General features: G+C 40.4%; 1 protein-coding gene across 1 annotated transcript; it reads left to right on the top strand.

Annotated features, from left to right (window-relative positions):
• Positions 1 to 576: 576 nt before the first annotated feature.
• On the top strand, positions 577 to 20,754 carry LOC139720086 (mitochondrial inner membrane m-AAA protease component AFG3L2-like). Its single transcript, XM_071631455.1, has 16 exons — positions 577 to 660; positions 2,973 to 3,135; positions 4,323 to 4,624; positions 5,131 to 5,199; positions 5,963 to 6,087; positions 7,899 to 8,069; positions 9,122 to 9,224; positions 10,640 to 10,777; positions 12,570 to 12,723; positions 13,557 to 13,686; positions 14,268 to 14,365; positions 15,114 to 15,224; positions 15,888 to 16,003; positions 18,107 to 18,307; positions 18,866 to 19,060; positions 19,870 to 20,754. Exons 1-16 carry the CDS (start codon positions 577 to 579, stop codon positions 20,095 to 20,097), a joined length of 2,388 nt encoding a protein of 795 aa, XP_071487556.1. The 3' UTR covers positions 20,098 to 20,754.
• The last annotated feature ends 293 nt before the right edge of the window (positions 20,755 to 21,047 follow it).

Raw genomic sequence — 21,047 nt, 5'->3', positions numbered from 1 at the left:
TGGCGTTGAGGTCGCTCGCAAACTGATTTTTTTTTTTAAAGGATAAGGGGGGTGCGTTCGCACCCAACGCACCCCCCCTGGTGACGCCCATGTGCTCTCTTTTATCTGTCGAAACATACATAAAAAAGAGAGAGAGAAAAAAAAGAGAGACATACACTAATTCAGGCTTACATCCATACTCACACGTGGGTCAAGTGAGTAGGTCATAGCTGAATCTTTTGCGAAGCAATCTCACTCGCAATTCGCATGCTAGTGTGACTGATGCCAGTACTAGTACTGTATACGACATGATCATGACTGGCACAGTTCCGCTTTGAAGACACCATAGAAGTACGGGTATTTCGTAATCGCGTAATTTAGACGATCATGCATGATTCTGCTGTTATGTACAAGCGCCGCAGCGCACACGTACACAATCGTACGAGAGCTAGAGGGGTTGAATGACATAAGATACAGAAACAACGCTGCGCTAGCTAGCTGCAGGTGCATTAACGTTTGGTATACCTGGATAAGAAGTTGCTGGCTGAGCTGTGATACATGCATACCTAGCAGTTTGCTGCTGCAAAATCTTTAATAATGGCGCATAATTGTATTCGACTTCATGGCACAGTAGAGCGACTTTTGAGCAGAAGTCTGGGACAAAGTGTCAAAGTGAAGCAGGTAAGTTAGGGAACAGTTTCGACGCCTTTCAATGTTCATGCATGATGATGTAACCGGTGATACTGAAAGTAATCGCACTTGTTGTAGCTCTACGGTAATTTAGTTGTACTGTGTAGTTTTGTACTTGTCTGGTTGGCGTTACCTCAAAACAAAAAGGTAAATTTAGTTGCAAGTAAGAAATAGTTCTACAATGTATCATTGGCCACGTACAAGACTGTAGATTCCCTGTAAGTGTTAACAGTTGTTATAAAATGGGTTCAAGAATGTAGCCAATTGGAAGCGCTGAAATGAGTCACGTGTGCGTGCATTAATTTCTTAGTAAATGCACGGCCGGGGCCTGACGTACGTCACAATGTTTACACTAGCAGTGCGCACTCAATCAGTTGTTACAAGTGCGTCACGCGCTACTATACGCGCTGTCAATCCTGTAAACAATCTAGTTCGGGCTGCCACAACAGCCGGCGGCCTTTCTTGTGCATAACACGTGGCGTATGTATACTCTTATACGTACGTACAGTACCGGTACTTATGTGCGGGATTTCCGAGTGCGACGTGCGTACAATGTTTGGGACGAACATCTTCGGACATCTTGACTTTTGAGCGAGTGCTACATGTAGCTGACTGGTATTGACCCACAAAGGTACGTGAATAATGCTGTTAGTTTTCGACCCATTTTATAAAACAAATGATGCACAGGATTATTTCGTGGCATTAGTGAAGGTGCGGCGCGCTCGAGAGTATTGACAATGGTGCGACATGCACGACCGCCTGTGCATCATTTGTATATTAGACGCCTGTTACATGCCCGATACCGATGTGTTGGCTCAGTAAGTAGAGCGGCTGCCTCACAATCGGGAGGTCGTGGGTTCGAACCCCGGCCGCGTCATTCCAAAAGACGTTGAAATATGGGAGTTGCTGCTACCTTGTTTGCCATTCAACAGTTGAAAAGGTTAGAGCAACGTCGATCTGGCGCTGCTCAGTGGCTGCCGGGCCCACGATCAATTGGGCAAAAAGAATTTCCATTTTCGGACAATAAAATTTGGAGTTTATATCCAAAACAATTATTATTATTATTAATTACATGAGCTGAGATGATTTCTGTGAAATGATAACCCATCAATCTGTCACTGAGATTAGGATGCCATTGAAAATGTTTTTGTTCATATTAAAAACGTTAGAAAGTTTGGCAGTCTAATAGTTAGGAGTTCGAATTTAACGTAAGAAGCCATGCACAGTTTTTACCTAAAACTTAAACTTTATGTAATTATTGATATCCTAAGTTACAAAATTATATTCTCACCTGTTTCAGCTTCTCTACAATGACAATGTCATTACAAAGAATTTATAATGCAGTTACGCCCATGAATAATTGCAATAAACAATTTGTAGAGCTAGTGCAAGCAGAGAGAGTGAAAAAATTTACCAGTCTGAGATTTCCTCACAGCTCATCATATGCATGTGTACATTACATACCTTGGTACATACCTGCCTGTTGTGGAAATGCGTTCTGCTGAAATTAGCCAGAAAACTTTCTATGATGTTTAGACCCTAGATGCTCCTGGCCTGATTGAGTTGTGAAACTAAAAATGTTGATATTTCCCCTCAGCAGTTGTTGTACATCTGTAGAATCTGTAGTCTAAGTTAGTTTTTTTTTTTTTTTTTTTTTTTTTTTTTTTGTAGCTTGTTTTCTCTCTCGCCCTCTTATTGCTCCAACTGAGAGAGAAGAGAGAACAAACAATAACAACTCACCAAGGATTAAGGGGAAATTACGGCATTTGTCTAACACACAGATCAGGAGGGCACGCTGTACAAATGTATACCAGTCATGACAATACACTGTACATCAGAGTGGCCGGCCGTGGTTGGCTAATTTCAGTAGATGAGGCGTGAATGCTATTCATATGCTCATTCACATAGGCATGGGGAGTCATGTGTGAGTGTGTAGCAAATCAATAATATGTGACTTCCGTAGACATCAGGCAATATTTATGGCAATAATTTCACTGGTAGTGTTAATATTAAACCAATGTTGATTTTGCACTGTCTTCGAAAAGCTGACTAAACATGTGCAAATGAGTACAGTCCTTTCATTCCTAGAGGCGGCTTTCCTCTATTTGTAATTGCTTTTTATACAATTTGCTTTTTTGCAGTTTCTCATTTGTTAAATCATCATAAGAATATTCTTGACTATTAACGATCGTGAGTTATTCCCATGGTTGATGGCCGCAAACACGCCAGAAAACTTGTGACCATTTTTCAGTTGTTCAGTACAATGTGTTTCACATGTATGATGCACTGCTTCTTCTTTGCAGCTGAGATTACTAAGCAGCAGCTCAGATGTCAACAGCAGTGTATGGAAGTTATCAAGTCTTATAACCAGGCTGAGGTTGGCCGCCAAACCACCTAAAGGCTTTGAGAAGTTCTTCCCAGATGCCAAGCAGGCAGCCAAAAAGCCCAAGACAGCCAAAGAAGCATGTAAATATCAAGCCATTATAGTTACATTTTATATCAATCATTATCAGAACTTTGTGTTCAGTGATTTTTATTTCCCTGTGTATATGTACAATTGTATGTCTCTGTGTGCGTGTGTGTGGTGAAAGAACAGCAATAAGCATCTGTTCTAAGTGCTGAGTTTGTTGCACATGTGTAACCTTTCATAATGTACCTGTCTGCCAAAATGTGTGCAAAAATGTAGAAAAAGGTTACAAGAGGTGATGCACTTAAAAAAACATCACTTGTCATCCATCCAATTTTACTTTACTACCAAAAGTCAAATACAGCTGAGTTTGGTTCATAGTACTGAAAGCTTTTACATGACAAAGCATCTATTACATGTGCTTTATCAAATTACATAAATTCCCATACAGCGTTAAAGGTCACTCCAACCAAATTGTTGTAAAAGTCCTCACCATGGCAGTTTATCTTTTTCTTTCTTTCTTTCTTTTTCAAGATAGAGTTCATTCAAATCCTCTTTGGAGGTGTGTTGGTTTATCAATCTAGGCTCCTGAAGCAAAGCTGTGTGCTGTAAAGGTCACTTTTGCTTTAGTGTTATATCTTGGAAAGATTCAGCTACCTTTCAGCCATTATCATTTTGGTTACAGCATCCTCAGTGTTCCTTTAAGACCACTGAGGAATACTGCCCTAGCTATTCCATCTCTCTAAAAAAATATTGAACATTCGTGAAGTGATTCTTGCTTGGGGGAGAGTGGGGGGGGGGGGGGGGGGGGGGGGGACACATACATGTATGAATTGCCAAGCAATGAACATTACTAGTTTCTCCCAAAGGATACTCTGGCCTTGAGTCATTGGTGAGAGAGGAACAGCTTTGAATATGATTCCTAATCATAAACCTTGCCATTTACATGCATATAATAAGGCTGTATGATGCAATTGTGTTATGGGTATTTCATCAGCCCCTAGTGATACCTCACTTGCAGTCATAGAGACCCCCATTGCCATGACTCTTCTCTTAGATTGTATTTCAAAGGGTCTTATGTAAGTGCCCCCCCCCCCCCCATTTTCACCGTCAATTGTCGGTATTCGATTGCAATATATAGAAATTATCTAGTTAAGAGCATCATAATCCACATTACCATGACTTGTCATCATGATTTTATCAAAACATTGATTGAAACCTTGTTCCCATTGTTAAAAATGATTAGCGGAGTCTTCCAGACCGCCCCCTAGCAGGAGCAACGGCAAGCAGGAGGCCGAGAGTGGGAGTCGGGATGGCAACAAAGGGTTCGGTGAGGACCTCTGGAAGAGCCTCCTGTCACAGAGCAAAGGAGGGGGTGGGACGGGGGGCAACAGACCCCCCATAGACGAGAAGAATCGGCAGCAGCTCATGTTCAGCGTGGCCGTGACGATAGCTGGCGCTGTCGCCGTGGGTTACCTGATGATGGGGGGCTCTGCTGTGGAGATCACGTGGAAGGACTTTGTCAATGACTACCTCACAGCTGGGCAGGTAAAGCTAGAATTATTGAGTCAGTCATCATGAAATCATATGATAATGTGAAGTTGATTATACTTTTCAAGCTAACTAACCCATCAATATATGCCATACAACAGTAGTAGTTTGTTTTGCATTGTGTTGTGTCCATCACTGTGTCTGTACCTTTAAATGCTTCTTCTCAACCACTTCTTGAATAATAGTGATTCTATTTATTCTGTTTAGTAGGGCTATTATGAAGAGACTGTTAAGGGCCTCTTTCCGAAATAACAAAATTTATTGACCATGTGATATTTTCAAACCTTCAGTGAAAATATACTTTCATGATTGTCCAATGCTGAAGTGTGTTATTGTGATTATGCATAGATTATGCACATGCATAGAGACATGAATTTATTTTTGTGATATGTGCTATGTAGATATGATTTGCTGATCCTTATTATGCAGTGTACTCAAGAACTGTGACATTGTTTATTATATTTATCATCATTACACTTTGCTTTCACATTTGCTCTTTGCAGGTTGAAAGAGTGGAGGTTGTGAACAAGAAGTTTGTGAGAGTTTGGCTGAAGACCGGTCACTCTAAAGGGGTAAGATATTCCATGCTGTATGCCTCTGTTACTCTGTGCACCAAGCATTCATGTTTTTAGCCTCCCATCTTTTCCATATGAATTCTAAGATGTGTTACAGTATTTGTGTAGGCAATACTTCTGGTGTTTTATCTACATAATTCAGTGTTGTAAAAGTGTATGAAAAAAGGAAGAAACTCATCTGCATATATTTACCTTCTTTTTTTTCACAGTGAATGAAAAATGAAACTTTGCAATAATCTTATGATCAGTGATGTTTTCACTCTATATACCATGATATAAAGAAACAGATCTCTTTTCCAAAGACAGGTTATTATACTGTGTGATAAAAAGGGCTATATGGCTTTTGTGCTAGTTGTCTTTAAGCACCTTTTCTTGTCTTCTGTTATTGATTGCCGTAGATAATAATTGCACTAAAATTAGGTAATAGCATACGATCACATAAAAAACAAGAAACATCAAAAGGAAGCCTTCATCTTCATCTTGCAGTTAGCTGCATAGAAGTCTGCTTGAATTCCCTTCCACATTGTAAGAGTGCTCATAGTATCTCTCACTCACTTGCAATGCAGTAAAGGATGCGAGTATTAAAAACATGCTATGACCTTTTGTGTAAGGACGTATTATTTGGATGAGTCATCATCAGTGCCACAACATGCCTATTCCCAACTTGTATGTCAACACCCCAGCCACCTTGCGTCATACTCTGTCATTTGATGGCTGCCTTTGACTTTAATAACTCTTTCAAAATGTTCATGGCTCACAGCGCTACGTGTGGTTTAACATTGGAAGTGTAGACACCTTCGAGAGGAACCTGGAGGGAGCGCAGGCTAACCTGGGTATTGAACCACCGAACTACTTGTCCGTAGTATACAGCTCGGAGAGCGATGGGTGAGTAGCTGTACTGGGCTTAGTGTATAGTGATGAACAGCACTGAAAAGAAAGGATAAATGCTTACCATTATGAGTATTGTACTGAGTTAAAAATTTGGTCAGTGTTTCTTTCTACTTGTTACTCTCTTTTGATATACTTTTAATATACATGTAAAATGAAAGTCTTGGATTCTACTGAAAAATGACTTGTTATATGAAGAAATTGCACCTTACCTGATCTCACTTAATCTGTTTTACTTTTACCCATTTGGTAACTGTTTCATGTTGATCTGTCAGTTTGAAATTAAGTTGCATAATGAAGTGGCTGATAAAGAGAAATGCTGTCACTTTGTACACACAGTCATGGACCTACTTAACCACTGATTGGATTTGACTCTGCAGTAGAGTAAAAGTGTGAAAAGAAGAATTGGGAATCCTACACCTTGAGTGGATGAAAGGAAAGTCGATATATAGGTTTATGCTTGATATCAACTGCATGTTTGATAACTTTATGCAATAGGGGCATGACTCTGTCTTGCATGGCCAATAGCATTTAAAGTCTACATTTTTATGCCTCCGCAACGAAGTGGCCGGAGGCATTATGTTTTCGGGTCGTCCGTCCGTCCGTCCGTCCGTACGTCCGTACGTCCGTACGTCCGTACGTCCGTATGTCCGTCCGTCCCGTTTTGTTTTTGTCGATATCTCAAGAACCGTGTGGTGGTTTTACATCAAACTTGGTATGAGGGTATATCCTTGGGGGATAATACTTTGTGTGGATTTAGGGTCACAGGGTCAAAGGTCAAAGGTCACAGGTTATTTTGTGAAAAAAAAATTTGAAATTTCATGTTTTTCTCCATATCTCGCAAATGGTTCAAGGTATCTTCATGGAACTTAGTATATATGCTTGTACTGATGGGCAGTGATTATCTAGGGAAGTTGGGGTCGTGGGTCAAAGGTCAGGGGGTCAAAGGTCAAGGTCAACTCCTCAAAATATCACTACTTTCCTTAGAATGCAATATTCCTGAAGGTTTTGTTTTTTTTTAAACTTGATGTATGGCATGTATTACCCAATATATATTTTTTGGGGAAGTTTCTTGCCAAAAGGTCAAAGGTCAAAGGTCAAGTGAAAGTGCTAAATTGCACTTTTTCCTCCATATCTCGAAAGTAACTCCAGGTATCATCATGAAACTTACATATTTATGCATGTTCAACCTAACAGTGATTCTCTTTGGAACTGTGAGGTCAAAGGTCAAAGGCCAGGTTTAGATAATGCTATTTTCCCATTTGATACTGAAATTATACTTTTCCTCAATACCTTGAAAATTACTCAATGCATAAACTTATAAAAGGGTCAAAAGTCAAGTAAAAATCATCAGTTCCCCAAATACCTGCACTCTGACATTATAATCATTCATCCAATTGAACCTAGTTCTAGGAAAGTGAACATTCAGCACATTTGTGTCAAACCTGTCCTTTTAATATTTTGCCAGTTGTGTGAAACTGTCATCACACATTGTCAAGACATTGTACTATAGACCTATTAGGAGAACCATGCATTATGGCATAGGCATATCAGTAGCCGTAGCGATATGTCTAGTTACTAATTACAATTACTGTAGCAGCAACCAAGATTCTTGATGGTTGTTGACTGGCTGCCAATTTAAAAACTTATGACTGGCACTTATGAGTTGAGTTAATGCTTTCAAAAGGGATGGAGGGTTCTCAGGTAATGTGCAAAGTGCATTGAAGATAACCAAGACACAAAAAAGGCACAAGTTGCTAGTACTTTAAACTTGTTCTTCATCCCCCCCCCCCCCCTCCCCTTTGCAGGTCTTTTCTGATGAGTCTCATTCCCACAGCCCTCATGATTGGTTTCTTCCTATACCTCTTCCGCAACAACCCTGCCACCGGTGGGCGGGCCGGGCGGGGCAAGGGTGGCATCTTTGGCTTCGGCGAGTCCACGGCCAAGATCTTGAAGGAGGACGTCGGTGTGAGATTCAGGTCAGTCACATTGGCTTGTTTTGAAGGGGGAAATTACTTACAGAGAGAACGTCATTCCTTTTCGTAAGATCTTCATCCTCTCTTTTAACCCACTGAGGACAAGCTGATTTTGCTATAACACACATTTTCCATAGACACCTGCCCAAGTATACTCGTGACTAGTCTACAACATGTTTTTAATCCTCTGTCAGGGGTAGCAGCTCTCATTTGCCTGTCATTGCAGAGTTCCAAGCAGAGAAGGGTCTATTGAAGCTGACTGATGACAGCTTCATGTTCCATGACATGTTGTAATATTCTTTTCAAAAGCCCACTGTAAAAGTGGATACTCTTTTCACCCTTACTCATGAGAGGCATGGAAGATGTAAAGAAATGGACACTTTCATAAAATTCTGATATAACGTCAAATTCATGTTGCAAAAATTTTATAAAATTTGATCTGTAAGTTTGTACTGTCCACTGTTTATCTGTATGGCAGCTTGAGACATGATATAGTGTTATATGGAACCATTGACAATGTAGGGCAGTATCTGCACGATGATGATAGGCCAGTTTTTTCAGTTGGCAATGATCTGCAATGACCCCTTACAGACTTATCTAAACATGGAGTACAGTGATCTTTTCGTCATAGGACCAATCGAAAACAGCCAAGCAGAAAGAAGTTATTCACATGTGAGAGTGGCATGAATAGCTTCTTTTTTTGTTTTTTTTGTTTGAAAAAAGTTCACATTACATTCACCTGTACATTTTAATATGCACCTAGATCAAATATTAATATTTATGATATAATTTTCATAAAGACCTATCCAATATTTCAAATACAGTTAGTGTACCTCCGTTACAAGACAATATCAAGATAAGGTTTGCAATGACTGTTATTTGCACATGTTGAGATTGCAACTGTGAACTGGGTTTTAATCAAAAGGAGGGCGAGGGGAGATATACAAGGTAAAGTAAAATTTTATCACACATCAGAGTAGACCCTGACTTCCCAGCACATATGAAAATATGAGTATGAGATTTAATGGTCAACTTCTGTCATGTTCTCCTTACAGAGATGTGGCTGGTTGTGAAGAAGCAAAACTGGAAATCATGGAGTTTGTCAACTTCCTCAAGAACCCACAGAAGTACGCAGATTTGGGAGCCAAGATTCCCAAGGTAAGCTGGTAGTTGCATTGTGACCTTTGTGTGTGGTAGGTTATGTGTAAAAGGCTAGTTAAATTTGTGAGCTCAGTGTATGAGATTCATTCAAATATCAGTAGCAATGTCACAGACAATCATATGGTTGTTCAATATTTATAATTGTAGTTTAATATTCTACATTGATGAAGAAGTTGTATGCTGTTGTACTGAGTCATGGATACAAAACCACCTTTGATACATCAAACCATTTCACTGTAAACTTAGCCTCTAGCAGTGTTGAGTGCCATTTCAGCAGGGTGTCTGTTGTAGATATGTTAGAGTTTGGGAAGTGAAACTTGGTGTATACAACTGTAGTTCAATGAGCAAATGTTTTTAAAGTACCATGTGCGTATGTTAATCCTCAGTCTGGCAACAACAAATTTAGCTAGCAATTGTGATCTTTCAAGTGGTTTATTAGTTTTGATGAGACTTCCAGTTAGAAAGTAGAATAGATATCTCATCTATTATATAAGACCTTGGTGAGGGTCTATGATATTGTGTTTGTTTCCAATGACTGCACTGCACTGCAGGATGACAGTCATTATTTTTTTTTCCTCTTTTGAAAAATTCCATGTTTTACTGCAGCTTTGTTCTGACTTTATGCAGATCATCTAATTACTGTAAACGTGGAAATTTTCGCGGTACATTAATTTTCGCGGATTTTGCGCTACGTTCGGCTAGCGCGAATTCAAAAACGCGTGAATATATCTTCACAATTTTCTATGCACATTTTGAACGGGTTGAATTATGTGTGCTTCATCGATGATACTGCTACGTAGTACAATGTACAGGCATGTTTACGCTACTGTGCGAAGAGACGATAGATTGCTGTGTACTGTAGCATGCATGTGTGTGACTAGCAGTATTATCGCACGCACCGCACGCACCGATGCTACATTCCCCCGTGACTACGGTACTACAGTCACAGCTGTACTACGTATTTCAGGGCTTGTACTCGCAGTCGAGCCGCTCGCTACGTCGCTTGTCGTACGCTGGCATAGCAAGATATGTAGCAGAGGCTTTGGATGAAAGCAGTGAATGTGTACTACAGTAAAGTAACCTGCTGCGGAGCGCGAATTTAAGAACCCGCGAATACGTTTTCGAGCCGCTCAGCGCGAAAAATTAATCGCGCGAAAATATTGACGTTTACAGTAGCTGCCTTATTTTTCGACATGACTTACATATGTTGGTCTTGGTCATGTGCACATCACTGTAACACACGTATCAGGTTTGTGTAGCCATGATTAAGTCAAGTCTTATGGAAAGTTCATGTAACTTTGAAGAGCAATGCTGTCTTCGGAAAGTGCGGTACCATTGGTCGGCTAAGTGAGGATGTTTGTTAAATGCTGCTGCCATCATTACAAACATTTCATCATTTGTCTTTGGAACAGGGAGCCATCTTGTCAGGCCCACCAGGCACAGGAAAGACGCTACTCGCCAAGGCCACAGCAGGAGAAGCCAACGTCCCATTCATCACTGTCAACGGCTCAGAGTTTTTGGAGATGTTCGTTGGCGTGGGCCCATCGAGGGTAAGAAAAACTTGTCGTTATGCAATGTATTCGTACTACCCAGCTGTGGCTATACTTGGTAGGCAGACAATGTTGTATAAAGTAGATATGCAATTCATGTTCTCTTGTGTACACCAGTACTGCAGGCATTGCGGGATGTTTTTCCAATTGTGTGGGTAGCAAATTTCCCCCAAATTACATGATGCGATGATGTAAAAACCAATGCTGTCACATGGCTATGCCAAACAAGTAAAACACAAGAAATGTGCCAGGCATATTCAGGTACCTCGTATTGTGATGTGCCAACACATTATTATTAAGTGAAAATCATGATTCTGTAACATCCAGGAAATGTAAGAAAAACAGTCCTTATGCACTCATGTGTTCAAAGTGAACAAATGTATTTGTGCCATGATAGAGTTCAACTAAATACTCAGTTTACTGTGGTGCCAATAATTAATGTACAAGTCATTTGCTAGTGGGGAAGATATCTACTTATCGTCAGTATCAGCATTCATGCTCTAGTTTGCATTGGAATGGCAGCTTCAGCTATTTTGATTTTGCCATGTGTGATTTCTCCTTATATAATTAGGAAGTTTTTAATCATTTTGCTATTAACTTTTTTGTTCATCCCTGTTGAAATCATTTCATTGTCGTTATCCTTTCTGTGTTATCATTTTCCTTGATATTGTGCTAGTCAATTCATCAAGAATTAGATTTTCATTGTCACAATATGACATCAGGAAGCCTATCATGTTATTAAAATGAAAATTTGACAAATGTTTTGTTCAAGAACAATTTATTATTTTTTTTACAGGATGCAATATCTAAAAGTAATATATCTTTATCATTTATACATTCTGCCAATAATTATACCCCCGCCAAACGAAGTTTGAAGGGGGTATATAGGAATCAGCGGACGGTCGGGCGGTCGGGCGGTCGGTCGGGCGGTCGGTCCGTTGCAAATCTTGCATCGCGAACTACTTCCTCAATTTTCAACCGATTCCCATAAAACATGGCACAGATGTGTGCCTTGGGTTGTAGATGTGCAAGACGTATTTTTTGACAGTACCCAAAAGTACGTTGCCATGGTAACGGCATATTATGGGCAAAAATGGGTACAAATCTTGCGTCGCGAACTCCTCCCACAGTTTTTAATCAATTTTTATGAAATTAGGTACAGATGTTCATCTGAATATGTTAATGTGCAAGACACATATTTCCGCAGTGGCAAAAAGTGCGTTGCCATGGTAACGGCATGTTATTGGTAAAATATAGGGCAAAATGCTTCATGGCAAAACTGCTTCATCAGTGTTCTTCCAATTCTCATGGAATTCACATTGAATGTTTGTCTTAGGATATAGGTCAGCATAACACATTTCTTGACAGTGACAAAAAGTATGTTGCCATGGTAACAGCTCACATATTATGAGCCAAAATGATGGAAAATTTTGTGTTGCAAACTACTTCCTCAGTTTTTGCCCAATTTCCATGAAACTTGGTACAGATGTGTGCCTTTGGTTGTAGATGTGCAAGACGCATTTTTCGACAGTACCCGAAAGTACGTTGCCATGGTAACGGCATATTAATGGCAGATGATCAAGGAAAGATCTTGCGGATTTAACTACTTCCTCAGTTTTTTGACCAAAGCTTATGAAATGTTGTTTGGCAGGGGTATAACCAGTCGCTGTAGCGACATTTCTAGTTTACTCAGTTATTGCCTATTGAAAGGGGAAAATGTTGCCTGCACATTCTAACATTTCTACGACTCTTGATATATTTAATGTAAATTCAATTTCTTTTGCAATCATAGGTGAGAGACATGTTTTCCATGGCAAGGAAGAATGCTCCATGCATCCTGTTTGTGGATGAGATCGATGCAGTGGGGCGGAAGAGGGGACGAAGCAACTTTGGGGGACAGAGCGAACAGGAGAACACACTCAATCAGCTCCTGGTGGAGATGGATGGTGAGTGTTGAAGCGAGGACATAATGATGATAATATAGCATTTTTGTGTAGTGCAATTCAACTAAAAAATAGGTTCTCCAAGCACTTTACATGCATAAATGTCCATACACAATACCGACTGAAATCGAAACCATATAACATAAGGGCAAAATTTTAGGATACTCATGAAATTACTCAGAGTTGTATTACCAGCTAAACGAAAATGTGTGCAACCCACTGAAGCTCTGCTTTAGTGGGTTGCACTTTATGGCAGCATGAAGCTGTGTGAGGGAAGCATCTAACAAAGGAATGTACGTCACGTCGAGACCAGCTGAAACCGAGTTGGCCAAACTCTTTGTATGGATACCATGGTTGCGAACACAGTTAGGCACAGCTACTTTGAATTTGCAAAAGTAGTCTAACCAGCTACACGTAACCATCTTCCTGCTATGCCGTGTTATCATCATGGACTGGGGCAGATTACTTAACCCACTGAGGCCGGGCTGATATTGCTCAAACACACATTTCCCATAGACACCTTCCCAAGTATACTGGGAACTTGTCTTCAATGGGTTAAGAGTACTTGTTTCAGAGCTCCTCTTGTGCAGTTGTATTGGGCTTGGCTGATGTCATGAATTGAACGTACTGCATTACTACTTATCATGTCTTTAGGGAGCAATGAACTCACCCGAAAGTGCATTGCCCAAACTCTTCATAAAACAGATCTGTTGGCAGACAACTACCACAAACATCCTACAAAGCATATCAATACTGACAACACTCTGTGAAAAAGAAAATTTCCTCTACATTCAACACCACTTGGTTTTCTTCTTCTTTCATGTCCACTTCAATAGGCTTCAACACAACCACCAATGTCGTCGTTCTTGCCGGTACAAACCGTCCAGACATCCTAGACCCTGCCCTGCTAAGACCAGGGCGGTTTGACAGACAAATCTATATAGGGGCACCGGACATCAAGGGCAGGTAAGGCCATCATCTCATTGATACTTAGATGTCTCCTGTCACCAGAGTGATATAAACATTACTGTAACATGCAGTGTATTTTATAAGTCACTTTGATAATAGTAATAAAATAATATATCGTAATTACAAAGCACATATCATTGAAAAAAGAGAGAAAATTAATATCTCTGTGCACTTTGAAGGAAGGAAAATTTAGAAATTGAGGAAAATAGACATACATGTAAGAGAGAAGGAGACAAAACGTTGACATACAGCACAAAACCTTCAGAATCCACTGTCAAGTTAAAAATACATTTTCAATAGACTCTTAAAATCATCTACTGTTTCAACCTGCTTGAGATGCATTGGTAATTTGTTCCATAGGTCTGTGGCTGCCATTAGAAATATCTTGCTCCATTAAAAAAAAATAAAATAAAAAAAGAATTGTTGAGATTGTGGGGATGGCTAAAAGAGATTTTGACTGAGAGCAAAGGTTTCTTGCTGGATGGTATTTTGTGGATGGCAGATCTTTCTGTATACCTGCCTACGTGTCAGTCAAGGATTAATTTGAAGTATATGCCATGTCTGTGTGCACCCTTCAGGGCGTCCATCTTCAAGGTACATCTGAAGCCACTGAAGACAGAGATTAACATGGAACAGATGTCAAGGAAGTTGGCTGCTCTCACCCCAGGCTTTACTGGTAGGAAGAAAATACTGTGAACACATCTCTGTCTCTCACTCTCGCTATATATTTCTGTTGATGTGCATCTATTAACATCTGAATGCTGCACACTGGTAGTGGTCCGACGGTCCCTGACCAGTAAAAATCACTGTCCTTTTCTGAAATGGACCAGTAAAAAATGGAAAAACTGGGTACTTACTGGTCAGACAGACAAGTCGCACCAATGGAAAAAATGGGTTAGTATGCAGCCCTGTATCTCTATTGTTGTGCTTCCTTTTGCTCTTTATTGAAGTTGATTTTGAATTTTCGTTGATATGTCATCATTATAACTATCAAAACTGCTATGGCTGTAGTTCCATGATCAGTTTAGGGAATTCATTTGTTAGAGGTCAGTTTTCATTGCTACTGATTGACAAATTGCCCCACATTCTGGTGGGATATGTTTGCCCATGATTTCTTGTGTCATGGCTACTATTGAAACACTGATCAATTTAGTGCTGGTTTCAGTTGATGTAGAGCAATTTGTCAATCAGTTGCAATAAAAATAACTTGATACAAGAATTTTATGAATAGGTCAGTTTTTGTTTGTTTCAATGTCTTGCTATTGCTTTTTCATTGTTGGAATGCTGAGTCCAGTCAGATTATAAGAGTCCTCGTATAAGAGTCCTTGTATGAAGTATCGATTTCAGTTGAGATTGTCATCAGATTTATTGTCTTTTGGGTACATGCCTGCTATAAAAGAGATACCATGTCTGTGCTTTGACAGGCGCTGATATCGCCAACGTGTGCAATGAGGCTGCACTGATAGCTGCTAGGCATGGCTTCGACAAGATTGAGTCATCGCACTTCGAGGCTGCCATAGAGAGAGTAGTAGCAGGTAAGTTTTCATTTGCCACCTGGGTTGATGCAAATGAAATGTTGATGTGTGATTTCAGAATGAAGGCCTGCTCATTCACTAACAGAAAGGAAAATGTTCGGCTTTGCATTTTTTCCCCCTTGATTGAAAATCCACAGAACTGTAAATTCATATGTTTCATTGAATTACCTCATTTACCTTGGACTACTTAATTTCTGAGACTTCGAATGTAGTATTGCATTGATATGTATAACGGTTGGATTACAGTGAATCATGGTACTTATTTAAACTGCTGAGAGGCTGTCATGAAGGTTGTGAATATGTACTTGAATCATTAATCACTATTCATGACATCTCATGAACAACACGAGTTAATTAGGAGTGCCTTCCAACCATAGACTAGCAAGAGGGATGGACAAAGTTAAATTTTTGTGTGATGCCTTCATCACCAATTTGTGTTCTCTTGCCGTTTATGTCAGTTTAATGGGGGTGTTATGTGTGAGGATCACCAAGGTAAATAATGTCTCCACTTCACCAACGCGCATTTGAATAAATTTGTTGGTGAGATAATCTTCCATAAAGTGAATGTTTCCAAGAAGTAAATGCCATCATTCATACTGACTGTACGGCAAATCCAGGGTCTGATCAAACAGTGTTTGAACTCTCTGTTCTGCTATGATGCAGGTCTGGAGAAAAAGACCCAAGTGCTGCAGCCTGAGGAGAAGAAGACGGTGGCTTACCACGAAGCGGGCCATGCCGTGTCCGGCTGGTTCCTGGAACACGCTGATCCCCTCCTCAAGGTGAGATCAGTGAAAACAGTATGGGGGAACCCCATATAAACAAAATCATGTGGACCTGCGAATTTATGTCTATATATCCGTTACCTCATAAATGTACTACAAAATAGACCAGCTAAATACAGTCGTTGAAAATCGTGACTGCTTATTACCATGTTCAAAGTGATAACTCTGATTGCCATTTAGCTTCATAAGATTTGTATTTGTGCGCACAAAGAGCTGATACAAGAACCAAAGATGGCAGCATTCATGACTGCAATACTCCGATGAGAATTATTCATGCTCAGGTTGTGATTCTGTGCTGAGAGGGTAATGTGATTTTTTGTCTCGCCCACCGGAGGTGAAGGCGAGACTAAGGGATCCAAATGGCGTCCGTCCGTCGTCCGTCACAAATGTTAAAGTTTACCTGCAAGACTCTCTTATGATGCATAACTTGGCAACTGTTACAGCAATGGCAGCCACACTTGGGTGATAGAAGCACTAGGGGTATCTTCATGTTATGGTGTTGTCGGAGGTCATGTGATGATGTCAAAGGTCATTTGAGGTCATATGTTAAAGAGTATGTGCAAGACTCTCTTTTCTATGTTAAAGTTTACCTGCAAGACTCTCTTTTGACAAATAACTTCACATAAGTTGCTTGGATTACAACCTAACTTGGGTCATAGATGCACTGGGGGTACCTTCATGTTATGTTGCCGTTGGAGGTCACAGGATAAGGTCAAAGGTAATTTGACGTCATACGTTAAAGTTTACTTGCAAGACTCTTATCACACGTAACTCGACACATGTTGCTTCAATGGCAATCAAACTTGGGTGATGGATGCACTGGGGGTACCTTCATGTTATGGTGCAGTAAGAGGTCACATGATAAGGTCAAAGGTCATTTCAGGTCATACGTTACAGTTTACTTGCAAGAATGTCACAGACAGGGGTCAACGAACTTTTAGGGCCCAATGTTAAGTTTTTATGGCGCGTTTTGATTATGGCTCATAACTTTTGATCCCTTTGTCTGTTTGTGACCAAACTTGGATGGTAGATGTCCCTTGGGGAGATGAAGGTCATCACAAGGTCAAAGGTCACATACAGTGGTCAACGAACTTTTAGGGCCCAATGTTAAGTTTTTAAGGGCGCGTTTCGATTGTGGTTCAGAACTTTTGCTCCCTATGTCCGTTTGTGACCAAACTTGGACGGTAGATGTCCCTTGGGGAATTAAAGGTCATCACAAGGTCAAAGGTCACAGAAAGGGTCAACAAATTTTTAGGGCCCATTAAGTTTTTCTGGCGCGTTTTGATTATGGCTCATAAGTTTTGATCCCTTTGTCTGTTTGTGACCAAACTTGGATGGTAAATGTCCCTTGGGGAGTTGAAGGTCACCACAAGGTCAAAGGTCATAGGCGGGTCAATGAACTTCTGGGAGTTAGAAAAATATCAATTTCTTGTACGCGAATGGGCGAGACACAATTTGGCACTTGCCTTGTTTTTTCTAGGAGCACTTGGCTGCTGCTTATCATAAATAAGATGAGAATGTGTAAATGTTCAGTCACAAGTCACTCTTAGTGGCCACATCTTTAGAGATTTTGGCACATCTGTATCAGTTGGTACCCAAGAAATCATGCAAGCATTCATTCATATCTCACAGTGGCCCATTTCATTAAAGAGGCTAGGAAGGCAACTCTTGCTGGATTGTCATTTTCTGTACTAAAAGCCAATCAGGAAGCTGGCTTCTTGCATCATCATGACACTCCATTGCAGCAGAAGTTGTTATTGTAGTAAATCTGTATTAGATGGAGCCATAGTGTAGTCAAGCACTTAACTTGCAGTTTGACTCCGTATGAGAAACTGTTGTATGTATTCACTTGATGTGATGTAAATATCTAATCTTGTATTCTTAGTTCTTTTATAATTTTCAAAATGTATTTTAGAGGTATGTGTTAATAACAACTGTATGTCACATCTTGTAGTTTTTACATTTATCATTGTAGTGTATGCTCCCTCATTTTAATGGATATGTTTAAGTGTGTGGGCATACATTTTTTTTTTTTCTGAAGAATACAAACTTGGTTAATGAGAATTGGTAATAGCAAGACCCATGTCATATTTGCTGTAGGTGTCCATCATTCCGAGAGGCAAGGGTTTGGGCTACGCCCAGTACCTCCCGAAGGAACACTTCCTGTTCACCAAGGAGCAGATGCTGGACCGGATGTGCATGACGCTCGGGGGCCGTGTCTCCGAGCAGATCTTCTTCGGCAAGATCACGACGGGGGCCCAGGACGACCTCAAGAAGGTCACCCAGATGGCATATGCACAGGTCAGTGGTCATGCAGAATATTCTGTACTTGGTATAGAGTACCAAAGTTGGATGTCATAATCATTCATCTGGTTCTAAACAACTTAACCTGGCCAAACTGTTTATGTGCACTCGTGGTTCCAACCCAAGTTATGACAAAAGACTGACATCATCACTTTGGGTACTCTAAAACGAGTGCCCACAAATCTTAATCATGTCCAGGTCTATGAAAACTCAAAGGAAAGTGACACACACACACACACACAAAAAAAACCCTGTACCATTTCATTGTAAGTGAGTGATAGTGCAGTAATGCGAGTTTACAGAGACAGTAGTTTTCATCATTTACCAGGTATTATTGAGCAAGTGAAATTACAGGATGTTTATGATGACCTTTAAATGTACAATTTGCTTCCACTCTCAGAGATGACCTGTCTATATAAACTAAGATAACCAAAGGTTTGTTAAGGGTTTCCAAAAGAACCTTGTGCAACCCCTCTTCCACCTTTACAAAGCTTCTCCAAGACTGACATTAATAGCTTTACAAATGTGTCTTGTTTTAAATTTTTTTTCTTACAGGTGGTCCAGTTCGGCATGAGTGATAAGGTCGGCAACGTCTCGTTTGACATGCCGCAGCAGGGGGAGATGGTGCTGGAGAAGCCGTACAGTGAGCAGACGGCCCAGATGATTGACGAGGAGGTGCGCGCCATCATCCGGACAGCCTACGACAGGACCATGGCCCTTCTTGCCGACAAGAAAGAGAGCGTAGAAAAGGTGAGTGGCAGGATTCAGCTGTTCATTTCATCTCTATCTCCATCTCCCGAAATAAAAGTTGGTAACTTCCCTCTTTTGGCGAGTCCTCTGAAGGTCCATAGAATTATTATCAGAGTGGTAATGTTCTTATCATTTCAATTCCAAGTGCCTCCTGGCGTGATGAGAAAAAACTTCAATACATGTAATTCTAAACTTACTTTTCACTTGTTTTTCATGAAACAGTTAATGCATCTGATCGGGCTTAAGGTCAAAGTTTTTTTGTTTTTTTTTTTAAATTCAGATACAATTTAAGGACTACTGATTGAATCTTTATGGTGTGTTTGAGTGATATTCAAGTCAAAACTTGTAATACCAGATTAAACATACTTTTATTGGTGAACTTCCACAACTAAATGTTTGTGACATATTGTCACAATAGGCAGGTTGCTATACACATAAGGGATACAAAGTAGTAATCGTCTCGTAAGTTTGAACAACTAAGTTGGCGTGAGAAACTTTACCTGAAAGGTTACCAGAAGAGAGCAAATAATGTATACAGCTTATATTTTGATAGCGAGTCTACTTTTACGCAAATATGGACTTTTGACAATATTATGAGTGTTTAAATTTGTGATTGTGGAATACAGTAATGAACAGAGAGTGTATGTGTACATGTTGCATTCATGCTGGAATCAGAGTTAATATGTTTGCGTGTTGTTAAATTCACGAATGGCACCCAACTCGCGAAATTTAGTGAAAATTAAAACCCTGTGAGATATGCAACATTATCATTAAGAGGAACACATCTTGCCTCCCTATTTGCTGGACAGGTTGCCCTGCGACTCCTGGAGAGAGAGGTTCTAAACAAGGATGACATGGTGGAGCTTCTCGGCAAGCGACCGTTCTTGGAGAAGACCACTTACGAGGAGTTTGTCGAGGGGACTGGCAGCCTGGAGGAGGACACCTCCCTCCCACCGGGGCTAGAGGGATGGAACGAGGACAGGGACAGGAAGGACAAAGATGGGCTCAAGGAGGACAAGAATCTGGGTGTGGCATAGCAGAGGGGTGCTTGGGGGAACCCCAGCTCTGTTAGAGGAGGATCGGAAGTGGAGTGACTGTTGTATTCCGTGGTATGCACTCGTTTGAGAAGGAACAGTGCCTGGAGAGTGGATTCGAAGGAGGAAAAAAGAACTGTGTGGAGATGAGTGAAACATTAGTAATGCTCAGATGCGAAATCTGAGGTTCTGTCCATAACAGGACCAACTTACCACCCCTAGTTGGGTGATCAAGTTTAACTTCATTTGAAAACCAGATGGCTGTATGCACTGAACAAAGTTTATTCAGATGGGGGCTTTTATGCTTCGCCTCTCGTGACTTTTGATCCATCGCTAAAGGTCGACGTTATTCACAATTAACCAGGTGTCAAGGTGTCAAAAGACTGTGGGTCCAAGAAGAGATATTATAGTGTTTCGTGCTCATCCACAGTTAAGGCCTCATTATTTTGTGGCACTTGTTAAGTCATGGGCTGGATTCTTTATGTGTCACAGCCAAATTTGCGCTGGTAATAGAGTTTGAGCGAGATTAAGGGACTAGCGACTACCAGGAATCCAGTGTGAATTAGGTGTGAGGAGAAAAAAATGAACTGTGAATTGCATATCCTAGAAATTAAACACACATGTATGTGTTGTGTCATCTGCTTTTATTTATTTCTTCAGTTGGAAGCACACAATGAAGTAATGATTTAATTTAACTCTTTTTTTTTTGACGGTCTTTTTTGAGGGCCCTCTGTTGTGTTCGCTTGTACTTCGTTGACATCATCAGTGAAATCTGATTGACTTTGCCATAGTGACCATCAAATGAAGATGTCCATGGCTATGATATCAAATGTTATGACCATCATGTGTGTGCACACTCACAGTTACATTTTGAAACTTCACTGGCAGATGGTTTAAGTCAGTGACAGTTTCAGTCAGGAATTTTTGTTTTGTTTGTTTTTGTTTTTTGGGGG

Source organism: Diadema antillarum, unplaced genomic scaffold, assembly GCF_040938485.1.
Source record: "Diadema antillarum isolate AM-2024a unplaced genomic scaffold, OU_Dant_1.0 scf00000120, whole genome shotgun sequence".
NCBI classification, from domain to species: Eukaryota; Metazoa; Echinodermata; class Echinoidea; order Diadematoida; family Diadematidae; genus Diadema; species Diadema antillarum.
Note: the sequence above shows the minus strand (reverse complement) of the source record. Positions and strands in the feature narration are given on the sequence as shown.